This window comes from Pituophis catenifer, unplaced genomic scaffold (genome assembly GCF_029215685.1).
Source record: "Pituophis catenifer annectens isolate HBS135680 unplaced genomic scaffold, rPitCat1.0.hap2 SCAF_13, whole genome shotgun sequence".
Taxonomy (NCBI): domain Eukaryota; kingdom Metazoa; phylum Chordata; class Lepidosauria; order Squamata; family Colubridae; genus Pituophis; species Pituophis catenifer.
This window is the reverse complement of record NW_027256893.1, coordinates 3372791-3387502: the sequence shown is the minus strand read 5'-3', so window position 1 is coordinate 3387502 and position 14712 is coordinate 3372791. Positions and strand designations below refer to the sequence as shown.

Genomic DNA, 14712 nt, shown 5'->3' with positions numbered 1-14712 from the left:
CTGCCTTTTTGTTTGGGCTGCTTACCTTCTGCGGCGGCTGGTCCAGAGTCCTTTCGGCAAACTGACTGGAGTTTTTGGCGACCCCCTAGCCAGCTGCCACTGCTGGAAAGTGGCTGGCAAAGAAGCCTCCCTCTTTGAAAGGTGTTTTGCGGCTGCGGCAGCTGGCCACAGGCCGCCAAAAAGTACCGGAGATCACCATGTTCGCGCATACACATCCCATTGGACTTGCAGAGCAATAGGATGTCGCCACCATGTTCTTCGCGCGTACACATCCCATTGGACTTGCAGAGCAATAGGATGTGTGTGCGCAAAGAACATGGCGGTGACAAACATGGCAGGCGGGGCGAGCGAGCAACAACCGGGGAACCGGTTCGGGGGCGTGGCCAGCCGGCCATTGCTACCGGTTCGGCAACCTTGGCCAAATTTCCACCAACAGTTTGCGCGAATTGGTGCAAACTTGCTGAATTCCACCTCTGATCTCAAGCACAAAGTCCCAAAGTGGTTTCCAAGTAGAAACAAAATTAATTATGTCCCACTGGATGATAATTTGAACATGAGCCAGCCGTGTGCAGCTGCCACCAAAAAAGCTAATACAATCCTGGGTTGTATAAATAGAGGCATAGAATCAAGATCATGTGAAGTATTAGTACTGCTTTAGAAAGCCATAGTAAGATCATACCTGGAATACTGCAACCAAGTTTGGTCACCATACATACTGCAAAAAAGATGTGGAAAAAGTTCAGAGAAGGGCAACTAAGATGATCAAAGGCCTGGAGACTAAAACATATTAAGAAGGGCTTCAGGATTTGAGTTTGACTAGTCTAAAGAAAAGAAGGACTAGAGCAGTGTTTCTCAACCTTGGAAGCTTGAAGATGGGTGGACTTCAACTCCCAGAATCCCCCAGCCAGCAACGCTGGCTGGGGGATTCTGGGAGTTGAAGTCCACCCATCTTCAAGCTACCAAGGTTGAGAAACACTGGACTAGGGGATGATATGATAATAGTATTCCAGTACTTGAGGGGCTGCCACAAAGAGGAGGGGGTCAACCTATTCTCCAAAAGCACCAGAACGCAGGACAAGAAACAATGGATGGAAAGTAACCAAAGAGAGAAGCAACCGGGAATGAAGGAGAAACTTCCTAAGTTTCCTGAGGACAATTAACCAATGGAACAGCTTGCCTTCTGTGGGGCAAACTGTGGGCACAAACTGTGGGCGCTCCATCGCTGAAGGCTTTTAAGAATAGAGTGGACAGCCATTTGTCTCAAATGTCTCCTGCTCAAGCAGGGGGTTGGATTAGAGGACCTCCAAGGTCCCTTCCATCTCTAGTCTGATTGATTGATGGATGATGTGTTCACTGTACTGTCTCCAAGTTTGATTTCTTCCCAGGAATCCGCAAAGACGCTGCGATACAGTTTCCAGATCCCATGGCTTTAGGCTCGGGGCTCCTAAAATGTTTATTTCACTATACTAGACAACACTGCATTTGTCAACCATGGCTGGGAGCATCCTTGTCTGACTTTCATATCCTCTTTATTGATGGACTGCTATTCTGAAGCATGTTGCGAGCTCTGTGGGCTACAAGATTGGACAGTAACATGACTGCCACAAGAGGATAAAAATAAAACACCAAGACACAAATTAACCAACACATAGACGCCAACGAATGGATTCAGCCTTTTTTCTGCTGAACTATTTATTTATTTTTTGTCTTCTTATGCAGCCCACAAGAATCATTCCTCCAATGAACTTTTGAACTCTTTTAATAAGATGATGTGCCACCCGGGGTGGAGATGAGTGGGGGCAGGAGTGTGTGTCTCTCAGCTCTTTGTTTTTACCTTCTGAGTGGCGCAGCAGACTAATGCTACTGTTAAAAGGTAGTATTTAGCTTCCAGTTGCCTGCAATTACTGTAAGTTCAAATCTCACCAGGCTCAAGGTTGACTCAGCCTTCCATCCTTTCTAAGGTAGGTAAAATGAGGACCCGGTTTGTGGGGGCAATAAGCTGACTTTGTATAAAATATACAAAAAGTATGAAGGCTATTGCTTAACGCATTGTAAGCCGCCCTGAGTCTCCGGAGAAGGGCGGCATATAAATCAAAAATAATATTAAAAAAAATGTTGGTTTTCCCTCTGTATCCATTGTAAGGCCAGTTTACTGAAGTATTTTAAAGGCCATGGCTGTGTTTGTCATTTAAATAGCAAGAATCCATAGTTCCTCATCTATCTGGTCTGCCTAAGAAAGAAGGGATTCCTCTCAGGGGTGAAATCCAGCAGGTTCTGGAGAACCTGTAGCGGAATTTTTGAGTAGTTCAGAGAACCGGCAAATACCACCTCTGGCTGGCCCCAGAGTGGGGTGGGAATGGAGATTTTGCAGTATCCTTTCCCCTGCCACGCCCACCAAGCCACGCCCACCAAGCTACACCACGCCCACCAAGCCACGCCCACAGAACCAGTAGTGAAAAAATTTGAATTTCACCACTGATTCCTCTCCTTCATGATTGAGTCACATTTTTTAAAAAGCTTTTGGCAGTAACAGGACAAGCAGAATTATTATTTTGACTTATTGATCACATCTCTATGGGATTAGAAAGGATGCTGCGGTTGTTTATCCATGGTTTATTGACTTAGCCACAGTTGGCTTGATTAATCTATATGCTAAGCCACGGATCATCATTTATGAAACACGATGGGTGAGTTCACACAATCTGGAAAGTCAGGAGGGACTACAGTTTTAGGTGAAATCCAATCTTCCTCTTCCCAGTCATTTCGTATTGACTCTGCACTCCAAATGTACCATGTTTTTCTCTCTCTTCAAGACGTTTTAAATTTCTCTTATTCCAGTAAATTTGGTAAGCCTGGTAGCATCCAAGGGAGAAGAATGCATTCATGTATCTGGGAGGAGTCAAATGTGATGTTTGTGTGTGTATGTGTGATTCCTCCAAGTTTATTTATTTATTACATGTATTTATATGCCGCTATTCTCCCGAAGGACTCAGGGCGGCGAACACAAGTTAAGAAACATGTACAATAAAATCATAATTTAATCCAAATAATTAATTAGTAGTAAATAATAAAGCCCGGAATCAGTCTCAGCCTATTTGTTTGAAAAGCCAAGTCTTCAAGTCCCGACGGAAGGAGCAGAGATCAGGAGCCGTCCGGAGCTCAGTAGGTAATTCATTCCAGAGGGTGGGAGCACCCACAGAGAACGCCCTACCCCTGGGCACAGCAAGGCGACATTGGCTCGCCGTGGGAACCCTGAGGAGAGCGGCCCTATGTGAGCGAACAGGACGGTGAGAGGCAGGCAGGAGAAGGTCATGCAAATATCCCAGACCTAAGTCATGAAGGGCCTTATAGGGGAGGACTAGCACCTTGAAGCGGACCCGGAGAACCATTGGTAACCAGTGCAGCTCGCGCAGGAGGGGTGTTATATGGGAGTAACGAGGGGCTCCCATAACAACCCGTGCAGCTGCATTCTGGATCAGCTGGAGTCTCCGGGTGCATCTCAGGGGCAGGCCCATGTAGTTATTCTGGTGGAGATGGAGCAATGGCTGCTGTACACATTGTGGGTTCACCCAAGTTGGTATTGAACTAAAGCATTTTCTAAGACAAGGGTCACCAACTTTTCAGACCTCAGGGACCACTAAATTCATAGTTTTAAATCCCACAGACCACTAATATGATCTGCCTAATGGCCGGCTGGGTGGGCGTGGCTACATGGTCATGTGACTGGGTGGGCGTGGCCAACTTGATGTCACTCGCTTTGAGGGGCGCCTCGCCGGCCTCTACTCGCCCCTCCCCTCCCAGCCCCTCCTTGCCTGCCTGCCAGGCTTCTTAGGGCCCCAACAGGAAGCAATTGTTGGAGCTAAGCAGCCACCATGAGAAAGAGTTGGCAAAACAGCTGGCTCAGTTCAAATTGGATCTAACCAAGAAGGAAGCTCAGCAGAAGCACCTCATGGAGGACTACGAGCATAAGCTTTCCAAGCAGAGGGAAGACCTGCGGGAGTGCAAGGCCAGGTAGAAACGCCTGGAGGCTCAGCGGGCTAAGATGGTCAGCCAGTTCCAGGCCATGATGCAGTCCCACTGGAACGAGGCCCTCCAGCTCTTCACCGCCAGTAGTGCTTCCCTCCAGCCTTTGCCCAAAGCCCCACACCAGGAGGCTGAAGCAGACCTCAAAGTTGGAATTTCTGCCCCCCTCCGACTTCCACAAAAAGACCCCGAAGGGGGAGACTCTCTGCAGCAACACAAATGTTCATTGCATGTATTTAGCCCATGAGGACCCCTGATTTAGCGCAATATAAAAAATGCAAATAATTTTTCTGTGGACCACCAAAATTTTCTCACAGACCCACCAGTGGTCCACAGACCACCAGTTGGTGACCACTGGACTAGAAAACCTCCAAGATCCCTTCCAGCTCTACAGAATTCTGAATTGAAATTGGATTATCTTTCAGACTATGCTTTCACCCAGGATGCTTTAGACTTAAACCGATAGTGTGAATCAAGCCATTGTGGCTTGCTTAGCACATTGCATTAAAGGCAACCAATTTTCTGTGAGCCAATTTTTCCTTTAAATCATGGCTATGCATACCATGCCTTATTATGCTCTCCAAGTCCTGCTCTGCTCCCTGAAACCTTTGCTGCAGATTATGAGTCCCACCAGACTTTCCAGCTACATGAGTAGAAGCCAACTGTAGGAATGGCGGAGGTGATTTTCTAGGCTAAAGAACACAGAACGCTCCATGGAGAAGGGGAGGGGGGGTTGGAGAGGAAAGCCAGAACAGAGAAGGGCAGATCTGGAGCTAAGGGGGTTAAGCATATCGCTCGTGTGATGTTTAAATGGTGGAGGTCTCTGCAGAATTCCTTTGGCTGCTGGAGTAAGCCTCTTTGAGTGGAGGACTTGATTGTCTCCAGACCCCAAGACAGGGGCCTGGCCCCAGAAGGGCGCTTCGCAAGTGTTGCTGCTAGCTGGCCACACTCCCAAGCATATGTGCACATCACCATTATCCCTTGGAGAAAAATTGCTGTCTTGCTTCTTTATTTATTTGCACATATATTTGATTACTAAGGTCAAAACAATGTCATGTCAGTTGGCTCCACACCAGAATTTGGCTTCTTTCCCCCCCCCCAAACTGTCCCTTCTTAGCACCAACCCTTTCTGAAATATTATAAATAACATGAATGCCCTTTGTCTCGGTTCAGCTGAATTGGACTCATTTAAGGTTTTGGGGTGGAAGAAGAGTAAAATGTGACCAACCTGATCCAGAGAAGAAACAGCCATTTTGAAAGAGGCTCAAATGCTTCACCCTTTTCTAATGGAACAGAAACGCTGTCTGTTTTGACCAGTTTTGATCCTGAAGAAAAACTATCCAGTTCCCCCCACCCCTCAAATAGGAAGAAGCTTGAGAATGTGGTTCTTCTGGGTGCAGCTCAGGCTTCAGCTCCATCCTAATCTGTGCCATTCAGTTTAATGCAGGGGTATTCAATCTGGGCAACTTTAAGACTTGTGGCCTTCAAATCCCGGCATTCCCCAGTAGAGCTACATTTAGGGGAGAAGGCTGAATTCTGGTCTTAGGCTCAGGAACGTTGGAAATGATCAATCATGCAGACTATCTGTTTTTAATATTTTTTTTAAATATCAGTCTTCCTTTCCTTTGATCCCAAATCACAGCTGGGACTGGAGTTTCCATAGTCAGGAGGTCAAAAATGTCAAGATGGCAACCACAATTATGCAACTGAAGCTAGACTCCTTTTCATATGCCATGCACATAATGTAGAACATAGAATGTAGACCAATAGGGTTGAAAGGGACTTCAGAGATCTTCTAGTCCAACCCTCTATGCAAGCAGAAAATGCCACACCATCCCAAAGGTGCTTTTTCAAGAGACAACTGGACCTTTTGGTTTTTCTTTGAAGATGTTTAACTTCTCATCCATGAAGCTTCTTCAGCTCTGACAGTCGATCCTTCTGAGGTGGGTAAAATGAGAACCCAGATTGTTGGGGGCAAGAGGGCTGGAAACCGCTTAGAGAGGGCTGGAAAGCACTGTGAAGCGGTATAAAAGTGCTATTGCTATTCCTTCCTTCTTTCATTGCTTCCTCTCTTATTCCCTTTCTCCTTCTCCTTCCTGGTGGCACAGTGATTAGAGTGCAGTACTGCAGGCTAAGTCACTGCTCACTGCCAGCAGTTCGATTCTGACCAGCTCAAGATTGACCCAGCCTTCCATCCTTCCAAGATCAGTAAAATGAGGACCCAGATTGTAGGGGGCAAGAGGCTGACTCTGTAAACCGCTTAGAGAGTAAAGCACTGTCAAGCAGTATATAAGTCTAAGTGCTATTGCTATCATGTTCCTGATGGAGAGAAATTTAATACATCGCCAAGATTTGTTTTGCTGGTGTGGAAACCCCATTCCTAAGTTTGTTTGGAAAAGCGCTCACCTCCTCCTCCCTATGATCATGTTTTTAAACAATCTTCTCCAACTTCTTTTATTGCAAGTTTATAGCAGTTTGCAAAGTGCAACTAATAGCAGTAGAAAATAAACTGTGTTGATTTCATTCGGTTATTTTTAAGAAGTTACATAAAAGAAGCCAAATAATGCAAAGTTAAAACGAAGACACTGAATGCAATAGTAGAATAAATCTTCTCAGCTTTTCTACAAGACTAAAATAGTAATGCCATCCTACAAAATAAACTGAGACAGAATATGTAGAATATGCCCAAGGGATCTTGAAAGTGTTAGTGGTTCCATTGCCTGGTTGCGCTGTTAATTTTTATGTAGTTATTATGATAATTTTCAGATGCCTATGCGTATAATTTGTAACTGTTTTGATCTTTTAAAAAATGGTTTTGATTATTGTGATATTGTTTGCTGCTTCTAGTCAATTGGATTGAGATGGGTGGCTATAGAAATTCAATCAATTAATAAGTGAACAAATACTCTGATTTTACTACCCCAGCAACATTCTCCAACTTCATGTAGGACTACAACTCCTATCATCCCCAGCAAAGAAGTGTGCATCATTGCAGCTTTCCCCAACAGAGTTAATAAGAATAGCTTGGGAAGCATTGTGGTTTAACATATCCCGGTTTGGCCTTCATCCAAAGGCATGATGGTGTGGCCTCCATACGCAAATGGTGGACTTTTGGGACCAGTGGATTCTCTGTTTGCAAGGATGTGTGTATGTGTAGCGATGGTGGTAATAAGCACACTTTAACAAGGAATAAATTATATCAGAATTTAAGTTTGGCGCTTTTTCAGGAGGCAACTGGACTTTTCTGGTTTTTCTTTGAAGACGTTTCGCTTCTCATCCAAGAAGCTTCTTCAGCTCTGACTGGATGGTGGGGAATGGAAGGATTTATGCTCCTTGCAGATAAAGCTGGTCATTTGCATCCTTTTAGAGGGTCATTGAGGCCACTTGGAAGTTTATCTGTGTCCTCAGGGTCACCTGAGTGGTGCTCCTGGTTCCTGTAGTCTGCAATTTTTTTCTCTGGAACTCCATTCCTACTCCCTCACCAGAGCACTACCCAGGTGACCCTAGAACTTGCCCAGGAGCAATTCACAGACTGTTCCCTAGTCAGTCTTGGTCACTTCTTCTAACTAATATCTTCCATCTCCTCTACCAATAATATGGTCAATTTGTGGATACCCCATTTGATGATGCCTATCTGTATGAGACTTTGGAAAAAGTTTAGAGAAGAGCAACTAAGATGATTAAAGGCCTTGGAAGCTAACATATAGGAAGAACGGTTGCAGGATTTGGGTATGTCTAGTTTAATGAAAAGAAGGACTAGGGGCGACATGATATTCCAGTATTTGAGGTGCTGCCACAAAGAGGAGGAGGTAAACTTATTTTCCAAAGCACCAGAGGGCAGGACAAGAAGCAATGGATGGAAACTAATCAAGGGGAGAAGGAACCTGAAATTAACTTCTTAACAGTGGGAACAATTAACCAGTGGAACAACTTGTCATCAGAAGTTGTGGGTGCTTCATCATTGGAGGTTCTTAAGAAGAGACTGGACAGACACTTGTCTGAAGTGGTATGGGTTCTCCTGTTTGAGCAGGGGGCTGGACTAGAAGACCTCCAAGGTCCTTTCCAGCTCTATTCTATCATTTTGGCTGTTTCAATTCTGTGCTAGCAATGAAAGAAATCTCCAGACTGGCAGAAACCAATCAGTCCAGTGGTAGGTTGCTCCCGGTTCGGTCCGGTTTTATAGAACCGGTAGTAAAACCGGCGGGAGGCTCCGCCCACCTGCCACGACATCATCATGGGTGATCTGTGCATGCATAGAAGCTTCTATGCGCGCTCCTGCTACGAACCGGTAGTAAAGGCAAGTGGAACCCACCCCTGGATCAGTCCTTCTCCCCTTTCAAAAGGTCTTACTTTTCAGCCACCTGATCATCTTTGTGCCCTTTCAAGAATGTAAAGGCAACCAGAAGCTGAATATTAGTTAAATATAGATTAGCGATTCCTTATTGGGAATATTTTGCAACAATTTGCATTTTGCATATATTTGCATTTAATGGTGGACTCTGGGTTGCATTCTATGGGTCTGCCTGCCAACATATTCACAGCAGAAAGCAAGCAAGCAGACATTGGGGGAAATAGGCTAGAAGAACTGTCGGTTGACTACGAAGCCTTCCTATTTGCCAGATCATTTCTCCCTCTCAGGGTTGGGCAATATCTCACTTCTCATCTTTCCTGTTATGATACATAACTGATCTGTGGTTGAAACCTGAAGTTCACAACCCTCCTTAAAACAAAAAACGAAAAGAAAACAAGAGACACCCATAGGGACAAGCTTCTTTCTTGCCACTTTTGCTGCAACATTATGTAAATCTGCAAGCCCCTTTTCCTGCAAAGGAAAGTTCTGCTTCAGGTCGATTTCTCAAAAGAGGAAGCCCTCCTTGTTTATCCTGGTTGACCCAAGTGAGCAACATTTCCTGGGGACAGGCCAATGGTAAAATCAAAGAAGGCAGGTCTTTTGTGTGGTTGCTGGCTTCCTATCGCACATTCTGGAGGGAAAGGAAGAAAATGACCATTTATTATAAGCCCAGCACCTTCTGAGGTTGCTTATCAGATTCATCAATGGAAAGAAGGATGTCCAAGTAACGTGATCACCCCCTTCTGAGGGATTATCTCTCCTCCACATCTGGTTAGTTCCTGAGAGCTTCAGGTGGTAGCCAAGGAAGGTTCATGCAATTCACAAGATAAAACGAGTGGGGGTGTGATTTAGGCAAGGAAGGGGGTCAGCAATATGATAAGGTGGAGTAGCGCAGAATAAGAAGGTCAAATGGGACGTAGCTCTTAACTTCTGCAGTGTCAGATTGACCACAGGGAGACAATCTGGAATAGCTCTTGAGACATTCTTTGAAGATGGCTGTTCTTAGGGACAAGGAATATTAAAAAGTTGGCTTTCATCGGAAATCACTTGAAGTTTTGCTGCTGATTTTCATTCATAGCATCTCAAAGAATGCCTCTTGCTGAGTGTCCCTTCCTCCTCAGAGAGGAAGAGGCAAGAAGGGAAGGCTTTCCAGCTGTTCAACCGCACTTCTGGATAGTCCTCTATCCCCAGGAATGGTGGCTGGGTGTCTTAAAGGCACCAGACAAAAATACTCTTCTTCCAGAGAGCCCCATAATTGGCTTTTCATTTTGCTCTCACTGGATTTTCCTTCTGCTAATGCATTTTAATGATTTTTGTTTCTTTTCAGTTTTAAAAAAGAAACTGACATAATCTGCCCAGGGTATGTTGGTTGCTGTGTAGATTAATCATTCAATCCATATCTAAACATTAATAATTTGCTTCCTTTTATTTTAGGGCTAGTCACGTAAACAAATCTCATTAGGGGACTGGCTCCTTTCTAAGGTAGGCTGGAAGTTATATTATTATGCAGATCTTTTCCTTAAATTGGAGGAGATGTGAGAAATGATCCAGCCCTGATTTGTTTTAACCATATTTGTATAAGCCATAGTAGAGTGATTCATGCTTAAAACTAATCATATAAACATGGTTTGCAAGTCACAATGATTAAATTCTCAACCCACTAAATCAAAGGCAAACAAATTGTATTCTAGCTTAACACAATGTGGGAACAAACTCTGTGTCTGAGAAGAATTGTGGCTCACTTCAAATGTCCCAAATTGAAATTACTGAATGGATAACTTGTGTGTGTACAATTGAAACCACAGACGCCCAATCCTGCCATGATGATAGTATGTCTACAAACAGTTGTGTTTATTCTATACTCACCTATCTTAAGTAAAGACCTTTATCTATAACTCGCTCAGCTGTGATTAGAATTGGTTAAATGTTTTGGTCACCTGGTGTATTATGTAAGTCCAACCCCATATAGCTAATTTATAGCTCAATATTCAAATGTGGTAAATATATGAAGCAAGTTATCTGAATTGATAAAGGATATGGAAAGTAGGAAAGCTCATTTGCAGCAGCAAAGTTGGAATCCTCTACAGAGGTTTTGCAATCCTTTAGCTGATGATTAGAGTGGAACCAATCCCTCTGGAGGCCCTCAACTTGGCCCAGGCATACAATAATATTAACTGAATTAATAATTGCTAATTGGATGAATTGCTGGTTAGGGCATCCTATGGATAAAATTAATTTATCCCCACTTGTGTATCTTCTTTTCCAGCAGAAACAGCAAAAAGGAAGGATATGGAAACAGGCAGGAGGGAGGGATGGCTGTCTTGGGAAGGAAGAATAAAATGGGATGGAGATGAAGTGGCAAGGAAAGGAAGACGAGAAAGGAGAACATTTTGGATTAGGAATCAAGATGAACATCACTGGGCAACTAGCCTCTATCTCTATCTTCTAGCTCCCATGCTTTGCAACAGCAAGGTCTCCAGCAGTTGGCACTTATGGCTTATTAATTTTAAACACTTCTGTCTTAAATTTAGCTGAATGCCCCCTCTATTTCACATATAATTATCTGGAGGGAACCTCCTCTTGCTCCTCTCCTTTCAACCTCAGCAACTTTAAGATATGCAGAACACAGAATAATAGGAGTGAAGGGGACCTTGGAGGTCTTCTAGTCCAATATCCTGTTCGAGCAGGAGACCCTGTGCCATTCCAGACAAGGGGCTGTCCAGTCTCTTCTTAAAAGAGCACCCACAACTTCAGGATGCAAACCAGTGGTGAAATCTACATTTTTTTACTACCGGTTCTGTGGATGTTGCTTGGTGAGCGTGGCAGGGGAAGGATACTGCAAAAACTCCATTCCCTCCCCACTCCTGGGGGAAGGATACTGCAAAATCCACATTCCCTCCCCACTCCTGGGGGAAGGATATTGCAAAATCCCCATTCCCTCCCCACTCCTGGGGGAAGGATACTGCAAAATTCCCATTCCCTCCCCACTCCTGGTGGAAGGATACTGCAAAATCCACATTCCTTCCCCACTCCAGGGGAAGGATACTGCAAAATCCCCATTCCCTCCCCACTCCTGGGGGAAGGATATTGCAAAATCCCCATTCCCTCCCCACTCCTGGGGGAAGGATACTGCAAAATCCCCATTCCCTCCCCACTCCTGGGGGAAGGATATTGCAAAATCCCCATTCCCTCCCCACTCCTGGGGGAAGGATACTGCAATATCCTCATTCCCTCCCCACTCCTGGGGGAAGGATATTGCAAAATCTCCATTCCCACCCCACTCTGGAGCAAGCCAGAGGTGGCATTTGCCGATTCGCCAAAGTACTCAAAATTTCCGCTACCGGAAATTTTCACCCCTGCTGAATTTCACCCCTGATGCAAACAGTTCCACTGATTAATTGTTCTCACTGTCAGGAAAGCTCTCCTTAGTTCTAGGTTGGATTTTTCTTTAATGATCTTCCACCTGTTACTTCTTGTCCTGCCCTCAGATGCTTTGGAGAATGTGAACTTCAGCTCGTAGAATTCCACAGCAAGCATGCACTGGAGTTGAAGTCCACATTTTTAAAGTTGCTGTGGTTGAGAAATACCGTTCTGGGAGATGAGAGCCCTACAAAAAACAATCAGTGGTGGAACGCTGCCGGTTTAACAACTGGTTTGGTGAGTGCGTGCCTTGCACTCCTTACCTTCCAAGTCAGCAACAGTAAGTAGAACAGTGGGGGGGGGAATCAGCTGTGCCACGCGATTGAGATGAGCTACAAAGCAGGAAATAAAGGACAGGATAGAGTGGGGGCAGGTGGGCAGGCCTCTGAAAGCAATTGTATTCTGCCTTTCTTGTGTCCTGCTAGTCTATTCACTGGTAAGAAGGTAGCTCTTGTGGGATGGAGTCACAGTGAACAAAAGGTGCATCAAGACAGGAGTGCTTTGAAGGATTTCACCCAGGCAGGACATGGTCAAGCAAACATAAGTGAGGGTTTCTGGGAGATGGTGCCCACCAGGTGCTAAATGTCTATAGAGATTCTCAGTCATCCAGGTCATGGTTTGTCCCAAAGGTGCTTTTTCAAAAGGCAGCTGGACTTTCTTGAAGGTGTTTCGCTTCTCATCCAAGAAGCTTCTTCAGCTTCTTCACAACTGAAGAAGCTTCTTGGATGAGAAGCAAAAACAAAGAAAGTCCAGTTGCCTTTTGAAAAAGCACCTTTTGACTCCCGGTGATAAGCAGCTGCTTTTACTCCTCACTCAGTTAAGCCAGTTGCTCTGGTGCAGATGAAGGATTAATACACTGATGGGGTATTAATGGTGGTAACTTCAACAGGTTCCCCATGTTTGCTCTGAACAGCAAGACAACAGTCTGAGAGTCATAGGATGTTGGGAGAAAAGTAATATTTTAAAAAAGTTGTCATTAATTAAATGTGCACCTCCATGGTGGATCTGTTGGTGTTCAGGACCTCTGTCATCAAGCCTCTCACGTAATAAAAATTTGGACGCCCATCAAGCCCAGCTTTTGCTCCCTCTTCAAACCTGCTTGCAAGTTCCTATTGCTTACCAATTCTCAAAGAAAGACTGTGTGTTGAAAAGTGGGTTGCTTTTTCTATCCTTTTTTAAAAAAATAGGAAATAGTTGTTTGTGTATGTGCATGCATTTATATTTGTGTATGTGAATGTAGCAATTGCACTTATATGCCTCTTTATAGTGCTTTACTGCATTCACTAAGTGGTTTATAGAACCAGCATCTTGCCCTCAACAATATGGGTCCTCACAAGAATGGAAGGCACTGGTGAGAATCAAACTGCTAGCAGCTGGCAGAATTAGCCTGCAATACTGCATTCCAACTACTGTGCCACCAGGGCTCTTTTAAACACAGACAGACATAATACCAGTAATATTTTAAAGCCTATGGGGCTGCATTCAGGCTTAGACATACCTAGACCAGACACTTACATGACACTTAAGTTAGTTCAGTTAAATTACTTAAATTAAGTGCCATTGATGATAATGGCTCAGTTCTACTTTAAGCACAGCTGCAATTCAGACTGAGTTGTCTGGGCTGAACATTCCCTTTTAGTAAGAAAAGAGTACAGTGTGTGTTTTAAAGATTAGGGCTATACAAAACTTCTGCTTCACTTCACAAAGCCATGCAGCTGTGGTAGAATGTAGTCTGGATTCCCAGGAGGGAAAGGCTACGTTCCAAGGGACAGTAAAGTTTAGATAGTTTGGTTGGAAGGAAGACAGTCAAGATGGCTCCTCCCTAGAAATTCTCAGAGTATGTCTTTCATGATGCAAGTTGTTGCTGTAGATTGGCAAGATTTCTATAGATGAGAAACAATGAAGGAAACTGCTCAGAAATAACTGTCAGACCTGCCCAAATTTGGTCTTTTAGGAAAAGCCCCTTTCTGGACCGGGACTCCCTACGCACGGTCACTCAAGCACTTGTCACCTCTCGTCTGGACTATTGTAATGCTCTCTACATGGGGCTCCCCTTGGGGTACACCCGGAGGCTCCAACTGGTGCAGAATGCGGCCGTGCGGGGGATTATGGGAGCGACGGGGCGCTCCCATGTGACTCCTCTCCTGCCGAGCTGCATTGGCTTCCAGTGGACTTCTGGGTGCGCTTCAAGGTGTTGGTGATCACCTTTAAAGCGCTCCATGGCTTGGGGCCAGGGTACTTACGGGACCGCCTTCTGCCACCAATAGCCTCCCACCGGCCGGTTTGCTCCCACAGAGAGGGCCTCTTCAGGGTGCCGTTGGCCAGACAATGCCGGCTGGCGACCCCCAGGAGGAGAGCCTTCTCTGTGGTGGCACCTACCCTTTGGAACAATCTACCCCCAGAGATACCAGTGATCTCCGACCTCAGGACTTTTCGTTGGGCCCTAAAAACTTACTTTTTTCAGTTAGCCGGTCTGTCTTGATTTTAGGGTTGGTTTTTAAAATTTTGATACTGATTTTAAATTGACAAATTTTAAATTATGGGGCAAATTTATTAATTATTTTAAATCTGTTTTTAATTGTAATGTTATGTATAAATGTTTTTATTTTGGCTGTTCACCGCCCTGAGTCCGAAAGGAGAAGGGCGGTATAGAAGTTTGAATAATAAATAAATAAATAAATAAATAAATAAATAAATAAATAAATAAATAAATAAATAAATAAAGACTCTTGACTCCATTCGTAGTGAAAAATATACTTTTGCTAAAAGCCAAGTGGATACAGTATAGCAAAGCCAGAACTAAAAGTTTGCGCATGAAGGTTCCTCAGTAAACTTTCCCTTTCCTGTTCCTCCCTCCATTATCTCCCTATTGTCCAGTTACATTTGAATGAATTGTTTTGGTAACAGTTCCGGGATCA

General features: G+C 44.5%; 1 protein-coding gene across 1 annotated transcript in view; it reads right to left on the bottom strand.

The window, feature by feature from the left end:
• LOC139323722 (fibulin-7-like) overlaps positions 1–272 on the bottom strand; it is a 142267-nt gene extending 141995 nt beyond the window's left edge. Inside the window, 1 exon segment of the mRNA XM_070953185.1 lies at positions 26–272. Within this exon segment, the coding sequence (XP_070809286.1) occupies positions 26–272 (247 nt within the window).
• Positions 273–14712: the final 14440 nt, after the last annotated feature.